Source organism: Eutrigla gurnardus (genome assembly GCF_963514095.1).
Source record: "Eutrigla gurnardus genome assembly, chromosome: 8".
Classification (NCBI taxonomy): domain Eukaryota; kingdom Metazoa; phylum Chordata; class Actinopteri; order Perciformes; family Triglidae; genus Eutrigla; species Eutrigla gurnardus.
In genome coordinates this window covers 24590648-24615545 of record NC_139922.1, presented here as the reverse complement: position 1 = coordinate 24615545, position 24898 = coordinate 24590648, and the positions used below count along the sequence as shown (strand labels likewise).

Below are 24898 nucleotides of genomic sequence, written 5' to 3'. Positions count from 1 at the left end.
GTTCACAAAGTTGAATTAATGCTCAACTGTCTCTCACACTCTCTCTCTCTCTCTCTCTCTCTCTCTCTCTCTCTGCCTCTGCCTCTGCCTCTCTCTCTCTCTCTCTCTCTCTCTCTCTCTCTCTCTCTCTCTCTCTCTCTCTCTCTCTCTCTCTCTCTGCCTCTGCCTCTCCGCCTGTCTCTCTGCCTGTCTGTCTCTCAGACCCTGATGTGCATCCCCCCGGAGGGCGAGGCGGGGACGGAGGTCCCGGTGAAGGTGTTGAACTGTGACACGGTGACCCAGGTGAAGGACAAGCTGCTGGACGCGGTCTACAAGGGGATCCCGTTCTCCCAGAGACCTCAGGCCGATGACATGGACCTCGGTAACTCATGACATCACACTCACATCACGTCCTGTTCCCGGATGTCGCTTCTCACAGCTGTTTGATTGAATGCTGACCTGCATCGTGTTGTTTCCGTGCTCGGTGCAGTGACAATGAATGAATAATCTATGCGTGATGTCACTGTGTTGTCAGAGTGGCGTCAGGGCCGACTGACCCGGATCATCCTGCAGGACGAAGACGTGACCACCAAGATCGAGAGCGACTGGAAGAGACTGAACACGCTGGCTCACTATCAGGTACACGCCGCTTTGTACCAGGTGTCCTGAACGCACCACAGACGGCCAGTCCACTTCGGGTCAGGGACATTCTCATCATAACTAGATACCTAAATACATAGATAAGTAGCTAATTAGCTTACAAGATATCTAAATAAATAGATACTTAGATAACTAGCTTACTAGATACGTAACTAAATAGATACATAGATACATAGATAACTAGCTAACTATATACATAGATAAACAGACAATTAGCTTACTAGATGCCAAGCTAAATAGATACATAGCTAACTAGATACATAGATAAACAGATAACTAGCTTACTAGATGCCTAACTAAATAGATACATAGATAACTAACTAGATACATAGATAAACAGATAACTAGCTTACTAGATGCCTAACTAAATAGATACATAGCTAACTAGCTAACTAGATACATAGATAAACAGATAACTAGCTTACTAGATGCCTAACTAAATAGATACATAGATAAATTGATAACTAGCTAACTAGATACATAGATAACTAGTTCTAGCTAACTCGATACATAGATAACTAGATACATAGATACCTAACTAACTAGATACATAGATAACTAGTTAACTAGATACATAGATACCTAACTAACTAGATACATAGATAACTAGCTAACTAGATTCCTAGATAGCTAGTTAGGTGCATACCGAGATAACTATATACCGAGCTAAATATATACCTAGCTAGTTAGGTGCTTACCTAGATAACTAGATACCTAGCTAGCTAGTTAACTAGATACCTAGCTAGCTAGTTAGGTGCATACCTAGATATCTAGCTAACTATTCAGACATCCGTCTCCAAAGTCGCGTATTCTCTCTTTCTGCTGAGCTGTAACGTATCATACCGTATATATTATAATATTAGTATGAGGTGATTATTTCTCAGTGACGTCACATTCACGTTACAACAGAACAGATTAGTTAAGTTAATTAATTAAAGTTAAATGAAAGATTAAAATGTAGAAGCGTCTGTTCCCTCCGTCAGCGTTTGTAATGAATGACGTATTTAACAGGAAGCAGATCTGAATCTGTAACCGTCACCTGACCACGTCGGCAGGTTGCTGAGTCTGAGCTTTTTATCACACCAGTGGGGGGACTGAATCCAGATCCTCGACCAGATAAGAATCGACCGAGTCGGCTGACTGGACAGATAATTAGTCAGCTGATTGACGGAGTGATTGGCTGATTGACTGATGTGTTGCTGTGCGTTGCTAGGTAACGGACGGCTCTCTGGTGGCGCTGGTCCAGAAGCAGGTCTCTGCATACAACATCGCCAACTCCTTCACCTTCACCAGATCTCTGAGCAGATACGGTACGAAGGACTGAGACGCCACGCACAGACATACACACACACACACACACACTAGCAGTTAGCTAATCGCTCATCAGATAATTGATCTCCTTCTGTCTTCATGTCTTCAGAGTCGTTACTACGGACGTCCAGCAGTCCTGACAGTCTGAGATCCAGAGCTCCAATGATCACGCCGGACCAGGAGACAGGTATAACAGCACTACTAGTAATAGTACCAGTTGTAGTACTAGTAACAAACTGTCTGTGTTAACATGCATAGAATAACTTCCAACTTCTTTTATTCTTAAAAAGACAATTTTACTCACTACAGTGGACTATATAACTCACTACAGTGGACTATATAACACTGTCCAGGTTTTCTAACGTTCTGATGGTTTAATTTCAGTAGAGAGAGAAAAGGCCTGTGATTGTAACGAGGCTCTGGTCCTCGTGGAGGTCCCCTCCCAGGTCTGGTAGTAGTAGTTGTAGTATTGATCAGTACTGTTTACTGTTTCAGGGACTAAACTGTGGCACCTGGTGAAGAATCACGAGCACAGTGATCAGAGAGAAGGAGACCGAGGCAGCAAGATGGTTTCTGAGATCTACCTGACCAGACTGTTGGCTACCAAGGTAACGGACCCTCCAGTGAGACCTCACCTGTGTACTGTTACTCAGACCCTCCAGTGAGACCTCACCTGTGTACTGTTACTCAGACCCTCCAGTGAGACCTCACCTGTGTACTGTTACTCAGACCCTCCAGTGAGACCTCACCTGTTACTCAGAAGCAGACAAAGGCAGCACACCACAGTTTGCTTTTTATTTTCATCTTTATCAAACCTTTTTCTTCCTGCTTTGGTCCTCCCACCACCAGGGGACGCTGCAGAAGTTTGTGGACGACCTGTTTGAGACGGTGTTCAGCACCGCCCACCGGGGCTCTGCTCTCCCATTGGCCATCAAGTACATGTTTGACTTCCTGGACGAGCAGGCCGACAAACGGCAGATCAGCGACCCGGACGTCCGACACACCTGGAAGAGCAACTGGTGAGAGCCAATCAGAACGGACTGGTCTCACAACAAGGTTGACAATGACAGTTTGAATATTCAACGAGTCTTTTCCTTCTGTGTGTCGGCAGCCTTCCTCTCAGGTTCTGGGTCAACGTTATAAAAAACCCTCAGTTTGTGTTCGACATCCACAAGAGCAGCATCACCGACGCCTGTCTGTCCGTCGTCGCCCAGACCTTCATGGACTCCTGCTCGACGTCCGAACACCGGCTCGGCAAAGACTCGCCGTCCAACAAGCTGCTCTACGCTAAAGACATCCCCAACTACAAGAGCTGGGTGGAGAGGTAGCTACCATCCTAACCTGGTCCCTCCACCGGGTCTCTATAGGCCTTGGGGGTCCTTGGCCTGAAAACGTTGAAGACTTCTGAATTAACTTGTTGAAATGATGAATAAAGTTTGAAATTGTATGCGTGTGTGTGTGTGTGTGTGTCCTCCAGGTACTACAGGGATATAGCGAAGATGCCCAGCATCAGTGACCAGGACATGGACGCCTACCTGGTGGAGCAGTCCCGTCTGCACGGCACCGAGTTCAACACGCTGAGCGCGCTCAGTGAGCTCTACTTCTACATCAACAAGTACAAGGAAGAGGTGAGGCGGTCTGTGATGTCACGCCGAGAGTCCGATTATAAATATATGAATCTGGAGCTTTGTGATGTTGGAGGCCTTAACTCTCTGTTGTACAGCAGAGCAGCGACCTCACACTCATCAGTGCTGGCTCTGGTCCCGGCTTCACTCTGCAAAATGCCCAGACAGTTTCTCACCGAGCCGACCTCGGAGCGCCACAAAATGAAAAGTCAGGCAATCGCTTAAAGTCATTAGAAGTCATCCATTAGGCGCCATGAATATCTGTAGAGAATGTCAGGCGATCTATCCCATCTTCACTTTCACACCATAGTTGGACTGTAAGTGTTCTAATCTAATGGGCACTTAAATATTCAGAGCACGTTCATGGTTCCCTGGGGATGATTCATATTTCATGTGGCTCCGCCCCTCGGGGAACAAACTTCATTTTCATAAAGTGTTATATGCAGGGTGGGTACGGGTGCTGGAAATCCTTGAAAACACTTGAATTTGAGTGTGGTGTTTTCAAGGTTTGAAAAGTGCTTGGATTTAGAATAAAGTGCTTGAAAGTGCTTGACATGTGTGTTCTATGTGATGACATAATATGATATAACAGAGAAAAGAAGATCTCCATATTTGAGGGACTGAAAACAGCATTTTCTGACATTTCTTTATGAAAAATGACTTTTGATGATGAACAGATGATGAAAATAGTTGGTGATTATATTTCTGTGGATCTGTTAGTGGAATTAGTTTTCCTTTCATTTGTGGTCCTTCTGTAAAAAGCTGTCTCCAAACATCATGTTGGTTGTTTAGAGGACAATAACATCTCATTTAATGTGATCAACAAGTGACATAATAAGTAGACTGAATACTGACCATTGTATTGATACAAATATGTATCAATATATGTTTGTATATATGTTTACCACAGCTGGAAGGTGCTGGAAAAGCATGGAAATGCACCTTGAAGTGCTTGAAAAGTGCTTGAATTTGACTTTGGAGAAGGTGTAGGAACCCTGTTTATTGTATCAGGGCAATCAGGGGCGGGTTACTAATGTACAAAGTGAACCAACTTCCGACAAGTCCTGGACTCCCTGAGGGTCCCCAGCAGTGACTACCAGTGGAGTGGTAACATAAGGAAGCAGAGAGAGACAGACAGACAGGTAGAGACAGACAGGTAGAGATAGACGACATGAGGAACATTTAACATCCTCACTCTGATCACAGCGGAGGAAACTACACTGATGCTGGAACATGACTCACTACTTTGCACTACTACAATTTACAGCCTCACTGACGTGTGTTGACACCATGACAACTAACAACAATCACCATTTTCTTTTGGACTGATCACATGACCTCTGAGAACGGTTTAATCTCCTTTCTACTCCGGTTCTCCTTCTAGTGCTTTGACCCGTATTGTATGTCCTCCGTCTCTGCAGATCCTGACAGCGTTGGACCGGGACGGTTACTGTCGCAAACACAAACTGAGGCACAAACTGGAGCAAGCCATCAACCTGATGTCTGGGAGCAGCTGAGAGGAGGGGAGGGACGCTTGGACTGATGGATCGATGGAAGGAGGGGGTGGGGGGTGGGGTGGGGGGGTTGGGGTAAGAAGAATGGGGTTTGGGGATGTGAAGGCATTTGGTTTTTCTGAACTGTTTATACAGTCAGCTGAACCACTCAGTTGGACTGAACTGACAGCCACAGTTCTGGCCCTTTAAGCAATCAGTCCATCAGTAATTTATTTGTCAACTGATTGATTGATTGATTTGAAGACTGATCAACTGGATGGCTGAGACCCCGACTACCTCCGTTCGGTTGGGTTTGGGGCAGAAGTTTGCAACCTATTTGGATACATTTACAATGTGACGTTGACGTCGACTAGAGTCATTTTGGGGCAAAAAACCGAACCTTCAAGATGCGTTGGTTTGGATTTAAATTCACTGCAGGTAAAAGCAGGGATCAAAGCAAGGGGGCGTGGCTGTGGAAAGACCTTGAAACAAGGCTGAAGAATTGGTCACACCAAACAACGTATGTGAGGCCTAACTGACCCTACTTCCGGATCCCCAGCTTGGTTGGGAACTTTACAAACTAGACCAAGAAGGTTGAAAAGCAAAAGGTCAAGATTGTGTCAAAGCTGCGGACTTCACCTTCAAAGGCTTGTTCTGGTTTGAAGGATCAAGAAGCTCCAGGTTTTAATTTAACTCGAGACTCTTCGCATTCTAGACGAATCTGGGCTGGTTTTCAAAAGGGCAGGTCGAGGCATACCACAGACATCTGGGCCATTTTGTCCTCAACTTGAGGTCCTTGCCTTGTTTGGGAGAATCCGAATTCAAAATAAGAGGTTCAGGTCAACCTTTAAGAAATGAAGTCAAACTTGTTGCTTCGGGAGGTTGCTTGGAAGCTAACAAACTGATGTCCTAAACCCAGATGACTTGACCCAACCATGAAATCACTGCTTCGTCTCAAGAGATATGGAATCCAGGAACAGGAATTCATCTTTAGGGATGACGATTAAGGACTCTACGAGCTGAGGCTATTTGATTTGACCTTGGATCAAATCATCAGGATCTACAAGTTTTCTGTGTAACTTTCTCTGGACAATCACTCTGGACCACAGCACACTGAGCCCGAAGCCTACCGACTGACCAGTACCTGTGTCCATACCCGTTCTTGTCCTGACACCTTCCCTTCCCTTCCTTTCCTTCTTCATTCTGCCTCCTCCCCTACCCCCAACCCCGCTTTGTCATTGGTCAGTCACACTGGCCTCTGGCCATCCTATTGGCCAGGAAGACTCTTTAGTAATGTACTGCCCGACCAATCAAGACTGTGGAATTTGACAGAATCATGAATAATCAAACAGAAATTAATCCAGAATTACGTTTTGAATACATTCCAGCACAGGCAAGGTCTGTAAACAAGCAGGTTGACTCGCTAATGTTTCCGAAGTGAAGAACTACCAAAAGCGTCATATTTCAGGACCAGAACAACCTGGAAAGGGGGTTCTGGATTCAGCACCAGACGGTATACCAAGACCCTGGTTGCGGATCGCTCTATCGTCGGACCTTGCACATACACCCACATACAGCCATGCTTCACAGCGCCATGCTAACTGTGCCCAGGGGGAAATACTGTGCAGCGCTACAAGCCCAGTGCCATGTAAAGACCGGACCGGATCGCGTCAGAACTGGACCGGACTTGGACCAAACCCGGATCAAAAAACAACCTGGACCGGATTCAAAAACTTTTAAGACTTGTGGCCATAATTGTAAACAACAAAAAAAGAAAATAATAATAATAATAATAATAATAATGATGATGATGATGAAGTATAAAAGTTCAAAAAGAATACAAAAAGAAAGGAAAAAAAGAAATATTGAAATGTTAACATGTAATAAGAACTTTGTGGATTTGAAAGTATGGATTTTAAGGAGCTGAACTTGTATAAAGCTGAACATTATGCTACATCAGAGTCTGGATGAAGAGAGAGAGCCAGGAGGGCGGGACCCAAACCTGTCCATCCACACACCATCAGACCACAACGTACTGAACCGGATCCAACCGGACTGAACTGAATCATCTGCTCTGTATGTGGACGTTTGCCAAACGGACCGGAGTGTAGGGGGTATCGAATGGCGAGGCAGCCCCCGAGATATGATTGAAGGGGGTCAAACTGCTGCATGCGGCGCCTCGTTGGGCATCTTTGTTTTGTGCTACAGAAGAATGTGGGTCCTTCACACCACCGGGTCGGTCTCGGGTATGCAACCTTTAACCTTAAATCGTCTTTTAAATGTTTCATACGTCACCAGATCTGGACGTTACATCGTCACGTAGTTTAATTCACGAGTCCACCAGGAAAAAGGATCCTGATGAATTTGACTTAGTTTTCTGAATGTCCCTGAACGTGACGCGAGACCGAGACCAGCTGGAAGTAAACCCACGGCGTTGGTGTGAACGGCTCTTATTCTCCGGGTGCACGCTGGTTTTAAAGGACGGTTTGAACCTGGCAACGCTGCCCCCTTCATCCCCCCAAAACATCTCTCCGTACTGTGGTCGAACATTTTCACTTCACACGACTGGATCAGATCTTTTTTTACGTTGAACGTTGATATTTGACCTTTTTGAAAACTCACGATGGGTTTGAACATTTCTTTGAATCGGTTTCTTTTTCTCCTCCGCCTGGTTCAATAACAGGAAGATGTTTCCGCTCGTCCACATCTCCTCGTTCCCTCCTTCAGATCGGCCGAGTGTGAGAATGTTCCACCACAGCGTCTCTTCTGGCTCTCTGCCATAAAGCTACCAAGCACCTTTGATTTTTATTTTCTTGCTGTTGTTTCACTGTCGTTTGAATGTTTGGGGCCAAACGGACCCGAGTGATGAAGAGGAGGAGGAGGAGGGTCCTGATGAAAGACTGCCTTTTAGATGATGAATTATAGAAGAAGAGGGAGGGAAGCCACTACCAAGACCACTGTTCATCCAACCTGTGTGTGTGTGTGTGTGTGTGTGTGTGTGTGTGTGTGTGTGTGTGTGTGTGTGTGTGTGTGTGTGTGTGTGTGTGTGTGTGTGTGTGTGTGTGTGTGTGTGTGTGTGTGTGTGTGTGGAATAAACTGCAGCTAAACTTAAAATCAGTCTGAATCTCTGCCTTTAAACTCATCAGCCTTTAATTCGTCGTTTTTATCCTGTTTTCTTTAGTTGCGTGAAGAAGGGAGGAGGGAGGAGATGTTATAGAGGAGGAGGAGGTGGAAACGCCTGCTGCATGCTGAAAAGGGAGGAAGAGGAGCGTCACGGGGAGGAGGAAGAAAGAGGAAAGGTTAAGAGGAGGAGGAAGAGCTGATCAGATGCAGAGAGGAGAAATAATGTTGGAGTAGAACGGGATGAAAGAGGAGGTCAGACTCTCTTTCTGCATGTTAAAGTGAGAGGAAGAGGAGGAGGAGGGATGGAAGGAGACGCTACTGGAATACTGAGAGCAGGAGAGAAGGAGAATACTGATCAGGGAGGAAAAGATGGAGGCAACGTCATCCATCAAACTGGCCGGGAGGAGAAAACCTCCCTGAGGGGTGGGAGAGGACCTCCTCCCCCTCCCCCTCTTCCTCCTCCTCTGCCTCCTCTTCCTCCTCCTCCAGCTGAATCAGTAAAACGATAACAGACCAAAAGGAAGATTTATGCGACAAAACTAAAAACATTTCTGTTTCCAACTAGAAGCATCAACATAAAGGAATAAACATATTTAATATTTATAGCTAAAGAGCAGCAAGAATTAATAAAATGAATTAAATCCAAACATTTTCATCATTAATATCAAACCATCGAACTCAACCATGTGGTTCGTTAAAGTAAAATCAGATTAAAAATGACTCAGCAAGTTTAACAAAACTACTTGGTGAGGTTGAGACCGCAATCCAGACCTCCTCCCTATGTGGACTTCTGGGACTCTGAACCCCAACGTGATCCACTACGTGGTCTAGTCGTGGGATCGTAAACCAGATCTAGTTCCTCGTCTTCATCGCGACGGATTCATCGAGCCTCAAAACTGTTTTTGCTACGAACCAAATTGTACAGAGAAGCGCGAAGCGATGAGCCGGTCGTCATGGAGACGGTCGTCACAGAGACGAACCCACCTGTGTGTTTACATGGCGACGAGGGTGGCTCCAACCTCAAACACACGGACCGATCTGATTGGACAAGGTTTTCAATCCGCCTACGCCGTTTAACATTTACGTTTATTTTGATAAAAATGTTTCCGTCGTCACGGTAACGAGAAAAGTATCGTTTTGCTTTCTGTGCTGAAATCTCAGGAATCGTATGAGCGTTAGCGTCAGACGATAATAATCATCATAATCACAATAATCGTCATTATCGGCTCTTCTTCTTGAAGACACAAACTTTCTGAGAAACCGATGCAGGTTCAACTCCACGTGTGTGTGTGTGTGTGTGTGTGTGTGTGTGTGTGTGTGTGTGTGTGTGTGTGTGTGTGTGTGTGTGTGTGTGTGTGTGTGTGTGTGTGTGTGTGTGTGTGTGTGTGTGTGTGAGCGCATGTTGTCTCTACACACACACAGCTGGGAGGAGCTACTGAGACTGAAGAGGCCGGTGGGAGGGCCGGGTCTAATTCCTGGAACAGCAAACTAAAAATAATCGGATTGATGCCTGGTTTTAGACACATTCACCTGCACACACACACACACACACTCAGAGTTTTTAATGTTCTCCAGCGTTGAGATATTTATTTTCTTTTAATTTATTTTACCATGAGTTCTATTTATTGCTGAGACGTAAACGGTTTTATTGGTTTGTACAGCGTTAACGAGAGAAACACACACACACACGTCAGGACAACCCCGGTGCATGCTGGGAAATGACCAGCGAAGAGTCACCTGATCGGTGAAGGTGGCGTTCTTTATTATTGATTGTGAGTCTGAAGTCATCGAGGCTTCTGATTGGTCGTTTCCCATCCTGTCTGTGTTCAGATCCATCCAACCGTCTGTTAACCACAGAGACGGATCGATGGATTTGATCGATGGGAATCGTCCGTCGGTTGATCGACTTTTAATCGGGATGCTGACGTCTCTAACGGGACACGGTGGAGTTTTAACCAATCAGAGCCCTCGGATCTCGCAGGAGATCAATCCATCCCTTATTGATTAACAAAAAGCAATCAGGACAAATCCCTGTTCTCACTGGGAAATGTTTGTTATTTTAAATCTCTCATTGGGTTTAATGTCATTGGTTGTTGCATAAATGTTATCAATCAATTAGTTATCAATCGATCAGATTCATTGGTTTGACGGGAGATCGATGGAGTTAAATGAGACGGTTTATAATCAGATTTAAAACGAGGTGACGCCACCGATCTCCCGTTGAGTCCATGATTCCGCCCCCTTGCTATAAGCCCCTCCCACTCCTGACGGACGAGTTGGGCCGACAGCCAATCCCAGCAAGTGTCATTGTATCATAGCAGCCTCCAAATCACTGGACTCCCCCGAGCCTGAACGTGGGGTCGGACGACTTTATTAATATTATTTATAATATTATTATTGTTATTAAAGGCAACCCGTACGCAATGACATCACAGCGTTCACATTCGACCGCCTCCCGCCGCCACTAGCTCGCTCTCGCCACCTGGAAACACTGAAAACGCAGAAACACATCGCCTTGATTCAGCACTTTCCAGGAAGTAGTCGGGGCCCATTTTTTTGATACCATTCGCCATTGCCTTGTTTTTTTATTTAGTTTTTATTTCTGCTGAGTTGATGATGTAATGATGACGATGAACCTTCTTCATGTAATAGCCTGTGTCCGTTTTTATACCATTGCCATTGCCTTCTGCTGAGTTTGTATATTTGTGTGATTTCACTAAAGTGTAATGGAAAAGACTCAAGTTATTTTGTGTTTTTCTTGTTTGTTGATGTTCACTCTCGTCACATTGAAAATCATATTTATTTATCTGTTAAAAGTATGAATGATTGAAGGAAAGAATAGAAGCTGCATTACTTTGAAACATTCCCATGTAGAGACGACGACGATGTTTGATTCTTTATTGGTGGACCACAGACAGTCTCTGGTTCCTCCACATAGTCTGGTCTGGTCTCTGGACTAATGTGAACTACTATCTAGACCTCTGGGGGACCATAGACAGTCTCTGGTTCCTCCACATAGTCTGGTCTGGTCTCTGGACTAATGTGAACTACTATCTAGACCTCTGGGGGACCATAGACAGTCTCCTCCCCCTCGCTGCTAGCCGATGCTGGTGAGTAACTGACTGATATTAGGCTTGTTCGGGATGGTCTTGACTTGACTTGATTTACCACGCCGACGAGAGCTGCAGGTGTCTGAGGGGGCGGGCTCTAAAAGAGACGGCAGCCAAACGCCGTCAAGTCGGACAACAAAGTCAACGTGACTATGGTGCTCAAGCGATAGAACGCAGCAGCAAACCAAAGAGGATATTATATATATATATATATATATATACACACACACACACACACACACGTAAGGCGGAATGTGGAAGGCATTCTTTTTTCCAGTATATTTGTATTATCATTCTATGTTTGTATTAACCAGACCTCACATATAATAGGCCTACTCACAACACAATGCACGGAACTTTAAATCAAGCCATGAGATCAATGCGACCAAAATAAAAAGGCAAATCATTAAATCATTTCACCACAAGGTGGCCGCCGAGTGCGGACCTGAACACACGTCATTGAACTTTTAACCAATGAGAACCATTCCACTGTAGCGGAGGTGTGGACAAGCCAGTTGCAGCCACCGTTCACCGCGCTGCCAAGCGCTGCAAGAAGCGGCTCTTAAAAACTTGTTCCCGCGATGTTTTGGGTCACGTGATATGGTCGCGACCCTGTGACGTCTTTGCAGTCGGCTGCTAAGTCGGACACAAATTCTAGCCATCATGCATCGCTTTCAACCCACAATACATCACGTTAGGTAGCGCGCTGCAGGCGGCTACATCAAGTCGAATTCGCCTGTTCTCTTCATAAAAAAACGTAAAGAATGTTTGTAAGTTTGTGTCACATGACCAGAGGAGGTGTTCCGTTCTGATCAATAATCAAACTCATGCATCAGTTACTTTGTATCTTTGTCTGGACATCGGAGGTCTGATCCAACTGCTGGATGTTAGAGGAACTGCAGCTCAGCTGTCAATCATCTATGATGTCACGGTGATTGAGTGTGACATCACTGCCAATCAGCCCAGTGTATTAGTGGGAGGTTGGCGGAGCTTAGTGCTTTGTGTCCGACTCAAGGCTCATTAACATGACGAGCTTCGTTAAAGATTAAAGCTTTGATGTGTGTGTGTGTGTGTGTGTGTGTGTGTGTGTGTGTGTGTGTGTGTGTGTGTGTGTGTGTGTGTGTGTGTGTGTGTGTATAAAGCCCTGACTCAGAATGTGCTGCCAGTTAACCAGCTGCCCACTCAGCATCTACAGGTGTTTTACACACACACACACACACACACACACACAGCCACTCTCCCAAATTAACCGTTCATCATAAACGATAAAAAACGCTGAGTCATGCGTTTCTTCGTCTCTGCTGGAAGCTTCACACTGAGACACACACACTCATAGACACACACACACACACTCATAGACACACACACTCATAGACACACACACACACACACTCATAGACACACACACACACACACACACATAGAGAGACACACACACACATAGAGAGACACACACTCATAATTTCTTCAGTCGTGTGTTTTGATTCTGCTGATGTTTGTGGAGTCGAGAGACTTTCAGATGAAAATATCATGTGATTAAATGGACTTTTTAATAATAATAATTGAGGAGCAACACGTCGACTCAGCAGATTCTCTCTTCTACATCCAGCGTCTGATTGTTTGACGGCCGTTCTCATTCAGTTTCAGTCTGATGATCCACAAACACAAACTGATAAGTACGTTAGCAGAATAACATCGTAAAAAGTACCAGCTAGCTAGCAGAATGCTGGCTAGTTAGCTAGCTGGCTAATTCCACCAATATTTAACGCTCCTCACTGGAGAAGAACAAGTTAGTTAGCTACCTAGTTACCTAACTACCTAGATACATAAATACCTAACTAGACACCTATATACCAAACTACTTAGATACCAAACTAGATACATAGATACCTAACTTACTAGATACCTACCTAACTGTCTAGATATCTGTCTGTCTGTCTTTTTCTCCTTGCACACCAAATATGTACCGAAACAGAACCGTAACCCAGGAACCGAGGTACGTACTGAAGCGTGGGCTAACTGTACTGTTGCATCCCTACGTGATACGTAGATACAACTAGATACATAGAAGTACATATCCAAACATGCATGGATGTTCCCTCTCTGCAGCTGATAATATAAGTACTTCTGTTCCCTCCGTATTTAATTGATCGTCTCTATGACGATGGAACATTGTTGTTCGTCATCGTCGACCACAACCTTGATATCTGAGTGTCCGAAACAAAGACACGTAGTTCATAAACATGAAGACGCTTCACCATATTTATTGATCAAAGGTGTCGGACTATAATCCGACCTGCGGGAACGAAAACATGAAATCTGTTTACGAGAGATTCAAACGGAGACGACCGGGACAGAACAGCATCAGGGAGTGGTCTGTGTGTGTGTGTGTGTGTGTGTGTGTGTGTGTGTGTGTGTGTGTGTGTGTGTGTGTGTGTGTGTGTGTGTGTGTGTGTGTGTGTGTGTGTGTGTGTGTGTGTGTGTGTGTGTGTGTGTGTGTGTGTGTGTGTGTGTCATTAATAAATGATGGTTGGTCATGGGAGATGTCCATTAACAGCACATTTTAGAGGAAGAGAAGAAAAACAGATATGAGGGAGAAGAGACAGATAACACAGCTGTCTGTCTGTCTGTCTGTCTGTCTGTCTGTCTGTCTGTCTCTCTCTTTCAGGAGCTCTGTTATCTTTGTGTGTGTGAGTGTGTGTTTTCCCTGTCATGTGGGGACAGAATGTGGACACATGCCCCCATAACGTAGGTAATTAGGTTTGAGGGTGACGTTTAGAGGAGAGTCAATGCCAACTATTTTTATTTACATTCTGTAGATAAAAACTGATTATTGAATATATGCGGAAGGTGAAGTGGAGATATTTGGGTTGAAATGTTGAATACAATGTTTTAGTTTGAAAGATTGTTTTCCAGACGTTTAATGAAAAGATAAAATAAACTTCACTGACATTGGAAACATTTCAACAGAACACGGTGAGCAAAGAGACCCAGTCATCCAGGGATTAGACCGTACCCAATCTTCTCTCCCTTGGAGCTGCAGCTAATGAGGCTCTCGGTGTTTGTTAGTCAGATGAAAATACCCACAATCCCTCAGGAGAAAATTAGCCGCCCGTCTCCGGAGACGAGACCGAACACAGAGCTGTGAGGAGCTGTGAGAGAAAGTTAATTATTTTCATCAGCATTTAATGACTTTTAATTTCATATTTACATTTTTAGATTCTTATTTATGTGATACGTCCCAGTGGATCAGACTACTCTCTGAGCAGACCTCCAGAGATTAGACTGGACCGAGACTCGCTTGTTCATTAACAAAGATATTTGGGTCAATGAGCTTCTCCTGTGAGAGGACTGAGCCTGTTTCCAAGCGATAGCCAGGTCCCATCGGACTGGCCTACTCTCAGGTGGGGTCTGTAATGGGAACTGGCAACAGTAGCGTTGGATTAATGGATCAAAATAAAGTCTGCTGTCCAGAGATTAAACCAGACCCAAACTAACACATTATGTCCTCGTGCAAACTTTACAACACAAGGGAATGAAGTTTAGGTACTGACTAATTACTGGACCGTATATTTAGGCTGTGAAATCAGTTCCATCCCAAACCCTGTGATGCACCATGTGATCCACGATGTGATCCTCTCAGTTAAACAGATTCATCTTCAGGAGAGCAGGAACGTCTAAACTCGTAGGACAGGACAGTAGGACAGGTGCAAGATGGGAAGTGAACTTCTACCTTCGACTGCGCCTTTCTTTCATTCTTTACATTTTTCGAATTCCTCTTCTCAATATTGTACACACACACACACAGACGCACACACACACAGACGCACACAGCCAATTAGCTAATGCCTCGTTAAGGAGGCCGTCCATTAGCTCCTAATCAATGAATTAAGTGGAACAGACAAGGATTCAATTGATCCGCTTCAGCGCTCCTATTGATCACATGGTGCGGTCGCCGCGGCAACCATATGTACAGAAATGATGAGGAGTCAGCAGGAACGTCAGTGTGTTCGACACAAACAGGATTATGAGTCCGTTCCTATTAGTTTCTGAAGGAATGAAGCAGCTTTTCAAAATAAAACGCAAAAGCAAAGTTTGATTAAAAAAATAAAGCGTAATGTGAAGTGTTGCAGAATAAAGTCGTCCTCCTGCGGGGCCTGGAGGGACATCTGAATTATTCATTGTAAACACGAGGAACGTGTCGGCCCTCCTGGGTGAAAGTCCTGTGTTTGTCCGACCCGATGTCGTGGGAACTTGATGTGCAACATTTCTGCGTAGCTTTATTACTCGTTGGGCTCCCGAGACTGTGGTTGTCATCGGTTACCACGGATATTGTGGTTCCACGTTCAGTACGTTACAGCCTGACCTCGTAGGCTGGTTCCACACGGCGGTCCCCACAAACACATAAGGACGAGACCGACACACACACACGCCAGCCAACTCCCCAACAAACACAGTGGAACCGTTCTGTCTGCTGGTGTTTGAACGCAGCTTCATCAGCAGAAGGTTTCAGTTCCCCGTCTGTAGTCCGGTGGGCCCGTTGCCATGGAGATAATGAGAGTTTTTACGGGCAGCCGTCCCAGACTCTAAAACACACAGTCGCCGCTTTCGTGTGTGTGTACGTGTGTTTGTATGTGTGTGTGTGTGTGTGTGTGAGTGAGTGAGTGAGTGTGTCTGTGTGTGTGTATGTGTGTTTGTATGTGTATGTGTGTTTGTATGTGTGTGTATTTGTGAGTGAGTGAGTGAGTGCGTGAGTGTGTGTATGTGTGTGCATGTATGTGTTTGTGTGTGTGTGCGTGTGTTTGTGTGTGTGTGTGTGTATTTGTGAGTGTTTGTGTGTGTTTGTGTGTGTGTGTGTGTGTGTATGTATGTGTGTGTGTATTTGTGAGTGAGTGAGTGTGTGTGTGTGCGTGTATGTGTGTGTGTGTGTGTGTTTGTGTGTGTGTGTGTGTTTGTGTGTGGTCGTATTGTTGCTGCTGATAAAACTTACAGTTCGCTGAGGCCGAGTACAACACGTACCTTTTCCAGAATCGCAAGATTAAATTTTACCTTTGGTTTTCCTCCATCCTCGATTGAACCGTTTTAATCACGTTGAGGCGACACGATAAAAAACGCCGTCTGGTGACACAATTTCAGGTTTTTATAAACGATGCAAAAAATTTTTTTTAAATTAGTTTATTTTGATGAAGAAGGATGAAAATGTTCTCTTACCCAGTTTACCAGTTAACCAGTTTACCAGTTAACCAGTATCTACTTCCTGTCTGCTCCGTAATGGAGGACAATCACGTGATCCTCGTATCTTTAAAACAGTCCTATTTGAAACAAAGACGTTTCCTTCCGTTTATATTTAATTCATGTTCCTCCCATCGGGGTTATACCGCCCGGCAACAGACGGCCAGCTGCTGCATCATTTATGATTGGCTGTCAGCTGGTCACATGATGTCATCTGGTTACTGCAGACAGACACCAGACTCCTTATTTTACAGGTTAAATGATTTGATATGTCTGCCTGTCTGTCTGCCTGTCTGTCTGTCTGTTAATAATAATAATAATGATGATGAATATGTATTCATCTTCTCCTACACAATTTAAAAGAACTCTCACACATAAAATAAACCCAAAATTCTTATTTCATGAAGAAATAAAAAATAACTTTTACTAAACATACTACTACTCATACTGCTACTCATATTACTACACCTATTATTACTCATACTACTACTCATATTAATACTACTCATACTACTACTCATAGTACTACTCTTGCTACTACTCATACTACTACTCATATTACTACTACTCATACTACTACCACTCATAGTACTACTCATACTACTACAGTATAATCCTTCTTCTTCTGTTGATCTGTGACACACAAACTCAGCATCTCATTCATAACATTTTAATTTAAAATAATGGTCTTTCAGTCATCATCCTGTCAGCCAATAGAAGGCCTTGATTTCTCTGAGCCATGTTGATTGACAGTAGCTTCTGCCCAATCAGGTGTTTTCCCTTCCTCCTCCTCTTCTTCTTCTTCTTCTTCTTCTTCTTCTTCTTCTTCTTCTTCTTCATCCTTCTCTCCTCTCTCATGTCCATCCTTTCTTCTCATGGCTGTATTTCCCATAATCGTTTTATCCATGCACCATGACTGAAACACACAACACTCACACACACACTTATTCACTCTCTCTCTCTCTCACACACACACACTCATTCACTCACACACACACACACACACACACACACACATACACACACACACACACACACACACTCTCTCCAGCAGAAGGACACATTACCCCCTCCATGAACCGACTCAGCTCTGCCAGGATCAGGGGGGCTGCACAGCACTGATAACACCACACACACACACACACACACACACACACTCACACACACTCACACACTAACACACGCTCACACTCACTTACACACACTCACTCACTCACACACACACTCACACACACTCTGGTTGTCAGGTTTAATGTTGCAGCTGATCGATGCGTCTGAGCGATAACTTAGAAGAGACGATGGTTTAATCCAACAAGAAGGTAAAAACATGGCCGACTGTCGGGGACAGAGTGTCTCCTTCAGGGACCCTCAGACAATCAAATGCTCAACAACACTGTTCAGGCGGCCGGCGCCTCGCCAAGGTAACTGATCCTGAAGGCAACGTGACTGATCCTGAATGTATCGTAACTGATCCTGAAGGCAACGTGACTGATCCTGAATGTATCGTAACTGATCCTGAATGTATCGTAACTGATCCTGAATGTATCGTAACTGATCCTGAAGGCAACGTGACTGATCCTGAATGTATCGTCACTGATCCTGAAGGCAAGGTGACTGATCCAGAATGTATCATAACTGATCCTGAATGTATCGTAACTGATCCTGGAGGCAACGTGACTGATCCTGAATGTATCATAACTGATCCTGAAGGCAACGTGACTGATCCTGAATGTATCGTAACTGATCCTGAAGGCAACGTGACTGATCCTGAATGTATCATAACTGATCCTGAAGGCAACGAGACTGATCCTGAATGTATCGTAACTGATCCTGAAGGCAAGGTGACTGATCCAGAATGTATCATAACTGATCCTGAATGTATCGTAACTGATCCTGGAGGCAACGTGACTGATCCTGAATGTATCATAACTGATCCTGAAGGCAACGTGACTGATCCTGAATGTATCGTAACTGATCCTGGAGGCAACGTGACTGATCCTGAATGTATCATAACTGATCCTGAAGGCAACGTGACTGATCCTGAATGTATCGTAACTGATCCTGAAGGCAAGGTGACTGATCCAGAATGTATCATAACTGATCCTGAATGTATCGTAACTGATCCTGGAGGCAACGTGATTGATCCTGAATGTATTGTAACTGATCCTGAAGGCAAGGTGACTGATCCAGAATGTATCATAACTGATCCTGAATGTATCGTAACTGATCCTGAAGGCAACGTGATTGATCCTGAATGTATCGTAACTGATCCTGAAGGCAAGGTGACTGATCCAGAATGTGTCTAACTGATCCTGAATGTATCGTAACTGATCCTGGAGGCAATGTGACTGATCCTGAATGTATCATAACTGATCCTGAAGGCAACGTGACTGATCCTGAATGTATCGTAACTGATCCTGGAGGCAACGTGACTGATCCTGAATGTATCATAACTGATCCTGAATGTATCGTAACTAGAGGTGTAACGATTCATTCGATTAATCGATTAATCGATTGTCAGTCCTATAGATTCTACTAAATCGATCTGCTAAAATAAATAAATAGAATGAATCGTTTTGGCTTCACCAATAATCAATATAAATGCATTTAATCGGATGAATCGTGATTCTTACTTATGATTAATGTTTTAATACGTTTAAGAAACTCTCTCCTCTGCCAGCATGTAGTCTACTGAAAATGTTAAAAAATAACTGAGCAATGTTTAATTACATTTTTGTATTCAGCATAAAATATTATGCAGGACTACTTCTTTATCGAATAAATATATTATTTTTCCCCTTTCAGAAGAATACAGATAGTCTCCCTCGCATTATTGCATGTTTATTTCATGGATATAGAATTTTGGTTACAAGTTACTGAATCGAATCGTTACAAAAAAAAAAAAACGTCCTTGAATCGAATCGCCAACTACTGTATCCTTAATCGAATTGAATCGCTGTGAAGCCAAAGATTCACACCCCTAATCGTAACTAATCCTGAAGGCATCTTAACTGATCCCAAAGGCAACATAACTGATCCTGAAGGCAATGTGACTGATCCTGAAGGCAACATAACTGATCCTGAAGACAACATGACTGATCCTGAAGGCAACATGACTGATCCTGAAGGCAACATAACTGATCCTGAAGGCGACGTATCTCCTCATGAAGCTGTGACATCATGACGTAGGACTTTCAACCAGGAGACCAATGTTCGTGTCCCAACGTGTTGTTGAGTTAGTGTGTGTGTGTGTGTCTGTGTTCATCATGATGACTAATTCATCTCTTCACCTCAGCTGCTTTTCAAAAATTGCACTTTTATCCAGTTTCTCATTGGCCGCCCAAGAAAATGTCATCAGCCAATCAGGTGTCTTGCTGCCTCCATCTGACTGAGCTCCGCCTGGCGACCGGAGGAAAACCTTTTAACAGGTTTAATGTGTGATTTAGGAGGACGGGGGGGGGGGGAATAAAAATAAAGAGGAAGATAAAAAGTCTTTATGAGCATTGACATTTTTATGAAGAAGACAGAATACAGTGTGTTTGTGTGTGTGTGTGTGTGTGTGTGTGTGTGTGCGTGTGTGTGTGTGTGTGTGTGTGTGTGTGTGTGTGTGTGTGGTCTTCTCTCTTTATGGGGTCTTGTTGTGTGTAATTAGTATTTATAAATTTTGTTATTTTGTGATGTCTTATCTGTTCACACATTTCTATCTTCCTGTGATCCAGAGTGTTGGTTGTTCCCTGTGCTGCCCCCTGCAGCTCCTCGGTGGCGTTCAAAATGTCTTTAAAATGTGTTGATATTCAAATCTTCACGTATCAACTGACATCTAAGTGTCCGTCTCTCATGACATTAGCTTTCAAAGAAGTCAATGAGCTGAGCGGACTAGAAACATCTCAAGTTGCCAGGTAGTACCTTAGGTTCGTCCTATTTACTGGAGCAGTCGACAATGTTTCCAGAACAAGAACCCTATCCGACGGTAACCATTGTCCAGATATTAGGTAACCCCCAGGGTTGCCATGGAAACGGACTGAATGGATTGTGTGAAACTTTGTACTTATTTTCTGATGATGACCTCATATCACTTCTTGTTTTGTTTTTTTTAACTGTGTGTGTGTGTGTGTGTGTGTGTGTGTGTGTGTGTGTGTGTGTGTGTGTGTGTGTGTAAAACTGCTGCTGTTACATCACAGCCAATCAGCCTCCTCAGGGATCAATAAATAAAACCATCTATCTTTTGATCTGCCCAAACATACTCAATAATTAACCGTGGAAACAGAACCAGTCTGACCAGTAAGAGAGAGAAGCGGCTGCTTGTTTTAGCTCGTGGAAAACATTCAGAGTGAGATGTCTTCCAGTCTTCCTCCCCTCTGCTTCGACTCACCGTTTAGCTGAAGCAGAAGAGATCGTTTCTGCAGACAATGTCTCCCCCTGCTGGTCAGAAAGGAATACCTTCTTTCTTATTATAAAATGTTTATTTATTTGTTATTATTTCTGTTCTGATGTTTAAAACTAAGATACCTTAATAATTTTTAATAAAAAAATACAGAATAATACTAATTATATTTATTAGTAACATTCTGCAATCTTTGTAAATATTATTATAGTACAGTGTGTTTTTTTGTGTGCGTGTTTTTTTTACTTTTTCATTTTGGGTACTTTTTTAAAATGTTAATTATGTATGACTGCAGTACTTTGCTTTATTGTTTATTGTTTATTCTTTGTAAATATCGTGCACACTGAAGACCAAGGCAAATTCCTTGTATGTGAAAACGTACTTGGCCATAAACTCCTTTCTGATTCTGAAATTAATTTTTATATTCACATTGAGCTACTTGTACCACTACATCTCAGAGGTAAATATCGTAGATTATATATAAACAAACACAAACACACATATATATATATAAATATATATGTGTGTGTGTGTGTGTGTGTGCGCGCGCGGGCGCCCGCTTATGCAATCACGTGACCGGGATGAGCTGGCATTAAACGCCGGAAGCCGGAAGTGTTGGAACCGGAAGTGAGCTACCAGCAGCGGACGGAGTGTCTACTGCTCATTAACAGCGGCGCTGCGATCAGTTTGAGTCAGCGTATCTTCTCAGGTAAGTTTACCTGCGAACTCACGACGAGTTTAGCACTTTAGCAGCGCGTCCCCGATCTAACGTCGGCTAACTTGTGTAGCCCGCTGCTGACTTAGGGAAGTGCGTTGTTGTTGCTGCTGTTAGCGGATACCTGAACAGTGTTTACCCGCCGGAAGTCCGACGTATGGAGATACATAATAAACATGCAGCTAACTGTCAGGAGGACGCCGTCTGTAGCCAACTAGCTGCTAGGGGCTACTAGCTAACAGACTAATGCTCCGGGGAAATACAGGGGGGAAGTTAGCTAGTTCACGTAAACATGAGGTTTTTATGTAAAAACCCAGGGATTAGACGTCCACAGTGTCCTTTCCATGACTACATGTATGACGTCAGCTCACTTTCAGCAGATATACGAAATCCGTGAGCGTGATTTAGCTCGTGACGTTTGAACAACTACGTGAGTTTGCGATCGGAGTTTCTACAGGGCTTCCGGTTGTGACGCGATGTTTATTATTATTATATGTATCCGTTCATTTAAACCTGTTCATTTAAACCCGTTTATGAACGACGAGAAACGCGGTAGGAAGTGATTTTACAGCAGCAGGCTGGTTGTGTTGTAATCAACATCTGCAGCATGACACACCCCCACATGCACGCGCACGCACGCGCTCCGCCGGTCAGCTGCCCAGACCAACACAAGTCGGTTTCGTACGTTTGTTTTCAAACCCGTTTCTTTTGTGTCAACAACATTAATTTTGTCAAACCAAACAAAGTATCCAGAATGGTTTTGTGTTATTTATTTAAGTGTTTCAGCACATTTAATAAGTTATGGAAAAATAAGACTATAAGGTTACCATGACAACTGACAACCTTCAGACAATTAGACCATGACTAAACATGTGTTTTTATTATTTCAGTCGTTTTGAATTGGACAAATCAACCTTTTGGTTTCATGAAAAGATCAAATAGTTGTTTGTCTCGGTTTGTCTTCTTTTAAGGATTTAAACTGCATGTCTTATTAATAAGTGACCCGGGATGAAGAATGATGATAATTAGTCGATGAAGGCATGCTGCTGGTTTCTCCGTGGTCCAGGTCTTGGTGTCCCCCGTGTCAGCTGGTCTCGTGTGTGTGTTTGTACAGGACTCAGGATGAGTCTCCAGTGGACGGCGGTCGCCACCTTCCTCTACGTCGAGGTCTTCTTCGTCCTGCTGCTCTGCATCCCCTTCATCTCCCCCAAGAGGTCAGAGGTCACCGGCTGCGGCTGTCATTCTTTTATTTTTAATTAACAATAATGTCAGAAGAGACATATCTATGTATACACACACACACACACACACGTCTCTTCTATGAGAGTTACTTAGTTCGAGGTTTTCGGCGTAAGGAGAAGTAATTTAATGAGAATCGATCCCAGATCAGGAAACGCTGGGGTCGGATATATCGATACTTTGGGGAATCGATCTGCCCGTCCACGTGTCGGGTCGGACTATTTCCTGGCTGACGTCATGTGGTTGACCCCGCTGTGGCTCATTGATTGGAAACGGCTGGCTGAAACACAGGGCGTCTCTGTGTGGACGAGATTCAGACCTGATGGAACACAGAGACTCCACTGATCCCAGACCTGTTTCATCACTGGAGGGTCCCAGTGGACCCGGTAAACTGATCAGGATCTCAGACTCTCTGGGAGGTTCAAGGTTCACATGAAGACACACTCAACTCAGCAGTTTAATGTAACCTGTGTTTGATCAGTGTGCCTGTAAACAAACCGTTTGGTTTTGTTTATTTAAAATATTATAATATTATATTATTATATTAAAATATACACAAATATTGTGTGTTAATGTCCATTTTGCCGAAAAGTGTCCTCCTTCAGTTGTGTATATAGATTTTTTTAGGATTTCTTTTCTTTTTATCCATCAGTCCTGATCATAATTTAAAACCATTTCTGATTTCAGTGATGAACAACAATTAATTCTAAAACAAACTCCTTGTTACCTTTTACTACAATAACACGTTATATTAATAGTCGCAAAGTCAAATAAATAACGGCATGATTTCTGCTGGTTGTCCTGACGTGTGTTCCCCAGCAGCACCACTAGGAGGAGCCAGAGCTCCATGCTCCTCTCTCTCAGAGTGTGTGTGTGTTTGTGTGTGTTCATATTCTAATGTGTGTTCTGGTCCAGGTGGAGTAAGATCTTCAAGTCCCGGATCATCCAGACCATCGCCCTCTATGGAAACACGTCCTTCATGGTGGCCATCGCCATCCTCGTCTTCCTGCTCATCGGTATGTTTATAATGTAATAACTATACGTCATTATTAACAATACTTGTATTTGAGGTGTTTTATGAGACCTGAGGCCTGAACTACTCAGCCAGTTCAAAATACCAGGTATCTTCCTGTTATCCTGCTTCAGTAACTGCTGCTGCCTTTTAAAGCATGTCACAGTCATTCCCTCCAATGAGAATCTGGATCTCTCATATAAAACATCGGTGTATGAACATCTCTAGCTCTCCTAAGAGACCCGATCCACGATCCACTGAGCTCTACTGGATCTTTTACAAACTCTGATGCCATCTTCAAGAGAGCTGATTGGTCAGTAGGCGGTGCTTTTCTCCATGTTGACCTCTTATCGGGAACCTTATCAGGTTAGCTCTGCAGCGTCAGTTACCATGGCGATGTTCCCTGGTAACACGTGAACCAGCGTCGTAGGACGGAAAACCCAGAGTTAACCCTGAAGTTACCTCGCTAAGCCCGAATCCTGCTTCCTAGTCCAGGCCTCCGGAGAAGTAGCACAGATCCCTTTTGAGGCAGTGATCTGTAGACCAGAACAGTGAAACGGTGTGTGAAACAGTGTGTCTGTGTTACAGATGCCTTCCGGGAGGTGAGGAAGTACTCCGTGACAGAGAAGGTGGATCTGACCAACAACCCGACGGCCATTGAACACATTCACATGAAACTGTTCAGAGCTCAGAGGAATGAGTACATCGCTGGGTTCGCCCTGCTGCTCTGCCTGTAAGACACACACACACGCACACACACACACACACACATACACACACACACACACACACACATACACACACACACACACACACACACACACACACACACACACACACACACACACAGTGACAGGCAGACTGGGCTAAAAGCGGAGGAACTTTACAGTAGGATGGAAGGAATGAGCAGCTGTGTGTGTATGTGTGTGTGTGTGTTTCCATTGATGAACACTGTACAGTGTAAATCCTCCAGCTTGATCCTGATTGGACGGAGATCAGAGGTGTAAATCTCTCT

General features: G+C 44.0%; 3 protein-coding genes across 4 annotated transcripts in view; 2 read left to right on the top strand and 1 right to left on the bottom strand.

Annotated features, from left to right (window-relative positions):
* Positions 1–5128, top strand: part of plxna3 (plexin A3) — a 52141-nt gene extending 47013 nt beyond the window's left edge. The window contains exons 18-26 of the mRNA XM_084016375.1: positions 202–361; positions 515–618; positions 1853–1949; positions 2060–2137; positions 2446–2558; positions 2800–2969; positions 3062–3274; positions 3428–3578; positions 4997–5128. Coding sequence (XP_083872501.1) covers positions 202–361; positions 515–618; positions 1853–1949; positions 2060–2137; positions 2446–2558; positions 2800–2969; positions 3062–3274; positions 3428–3578; positions 4997–5092 — 1182 coding nt within the window. The 3' untranslated portion in view covers positions 5093–5128. The remainder of the gene's footprint in view (positions 1–201; positions 362–514; positions 619–1852; positions 1950–2059; positions 2138–2445; positions 2559–2799; positions 2970–3061; positions 3275–3427; positions 3579–4996) is intronic.
* The window catches only part of LOC311016914 (sodium- and chloride-dependent creatine transporter 1-like), a 113069-nt gene that overhangs the window by 57387 nt on the left and 30784 nt on the right, over positions 1–24898 (bottom strand). The gene's annotated exons all lie outside the window — the stretch shown is intronic.
* bcap31 (B cell receptor associated protein 31) overlaps positions 21531–24898 on the top strand; it is a 43108-nt gene continuing 39740 nt past the window's right edge. For both annotated transcript variants that reach the window (XM_084014973.1, XM_084014972.1), the window contains exons 1-4: positions 21531–21626; positions 22747–22846; positions 23787–23887; positions 24472–24616. In XM_084014973.1, coding sequence (XP_083871099.1) covers positions 22755–22846; positions 23787–23887; positions 24472–24616 — 338 coding nt within the window. In that variant the 5' untranslated portion in view covers positions 21531–21626; positions 22747–22754. The remainder of the gene's footprint in view (positions 21627–22746; positions 22847–23786; positions 23888–24471; positions 24617–24898) is intronic.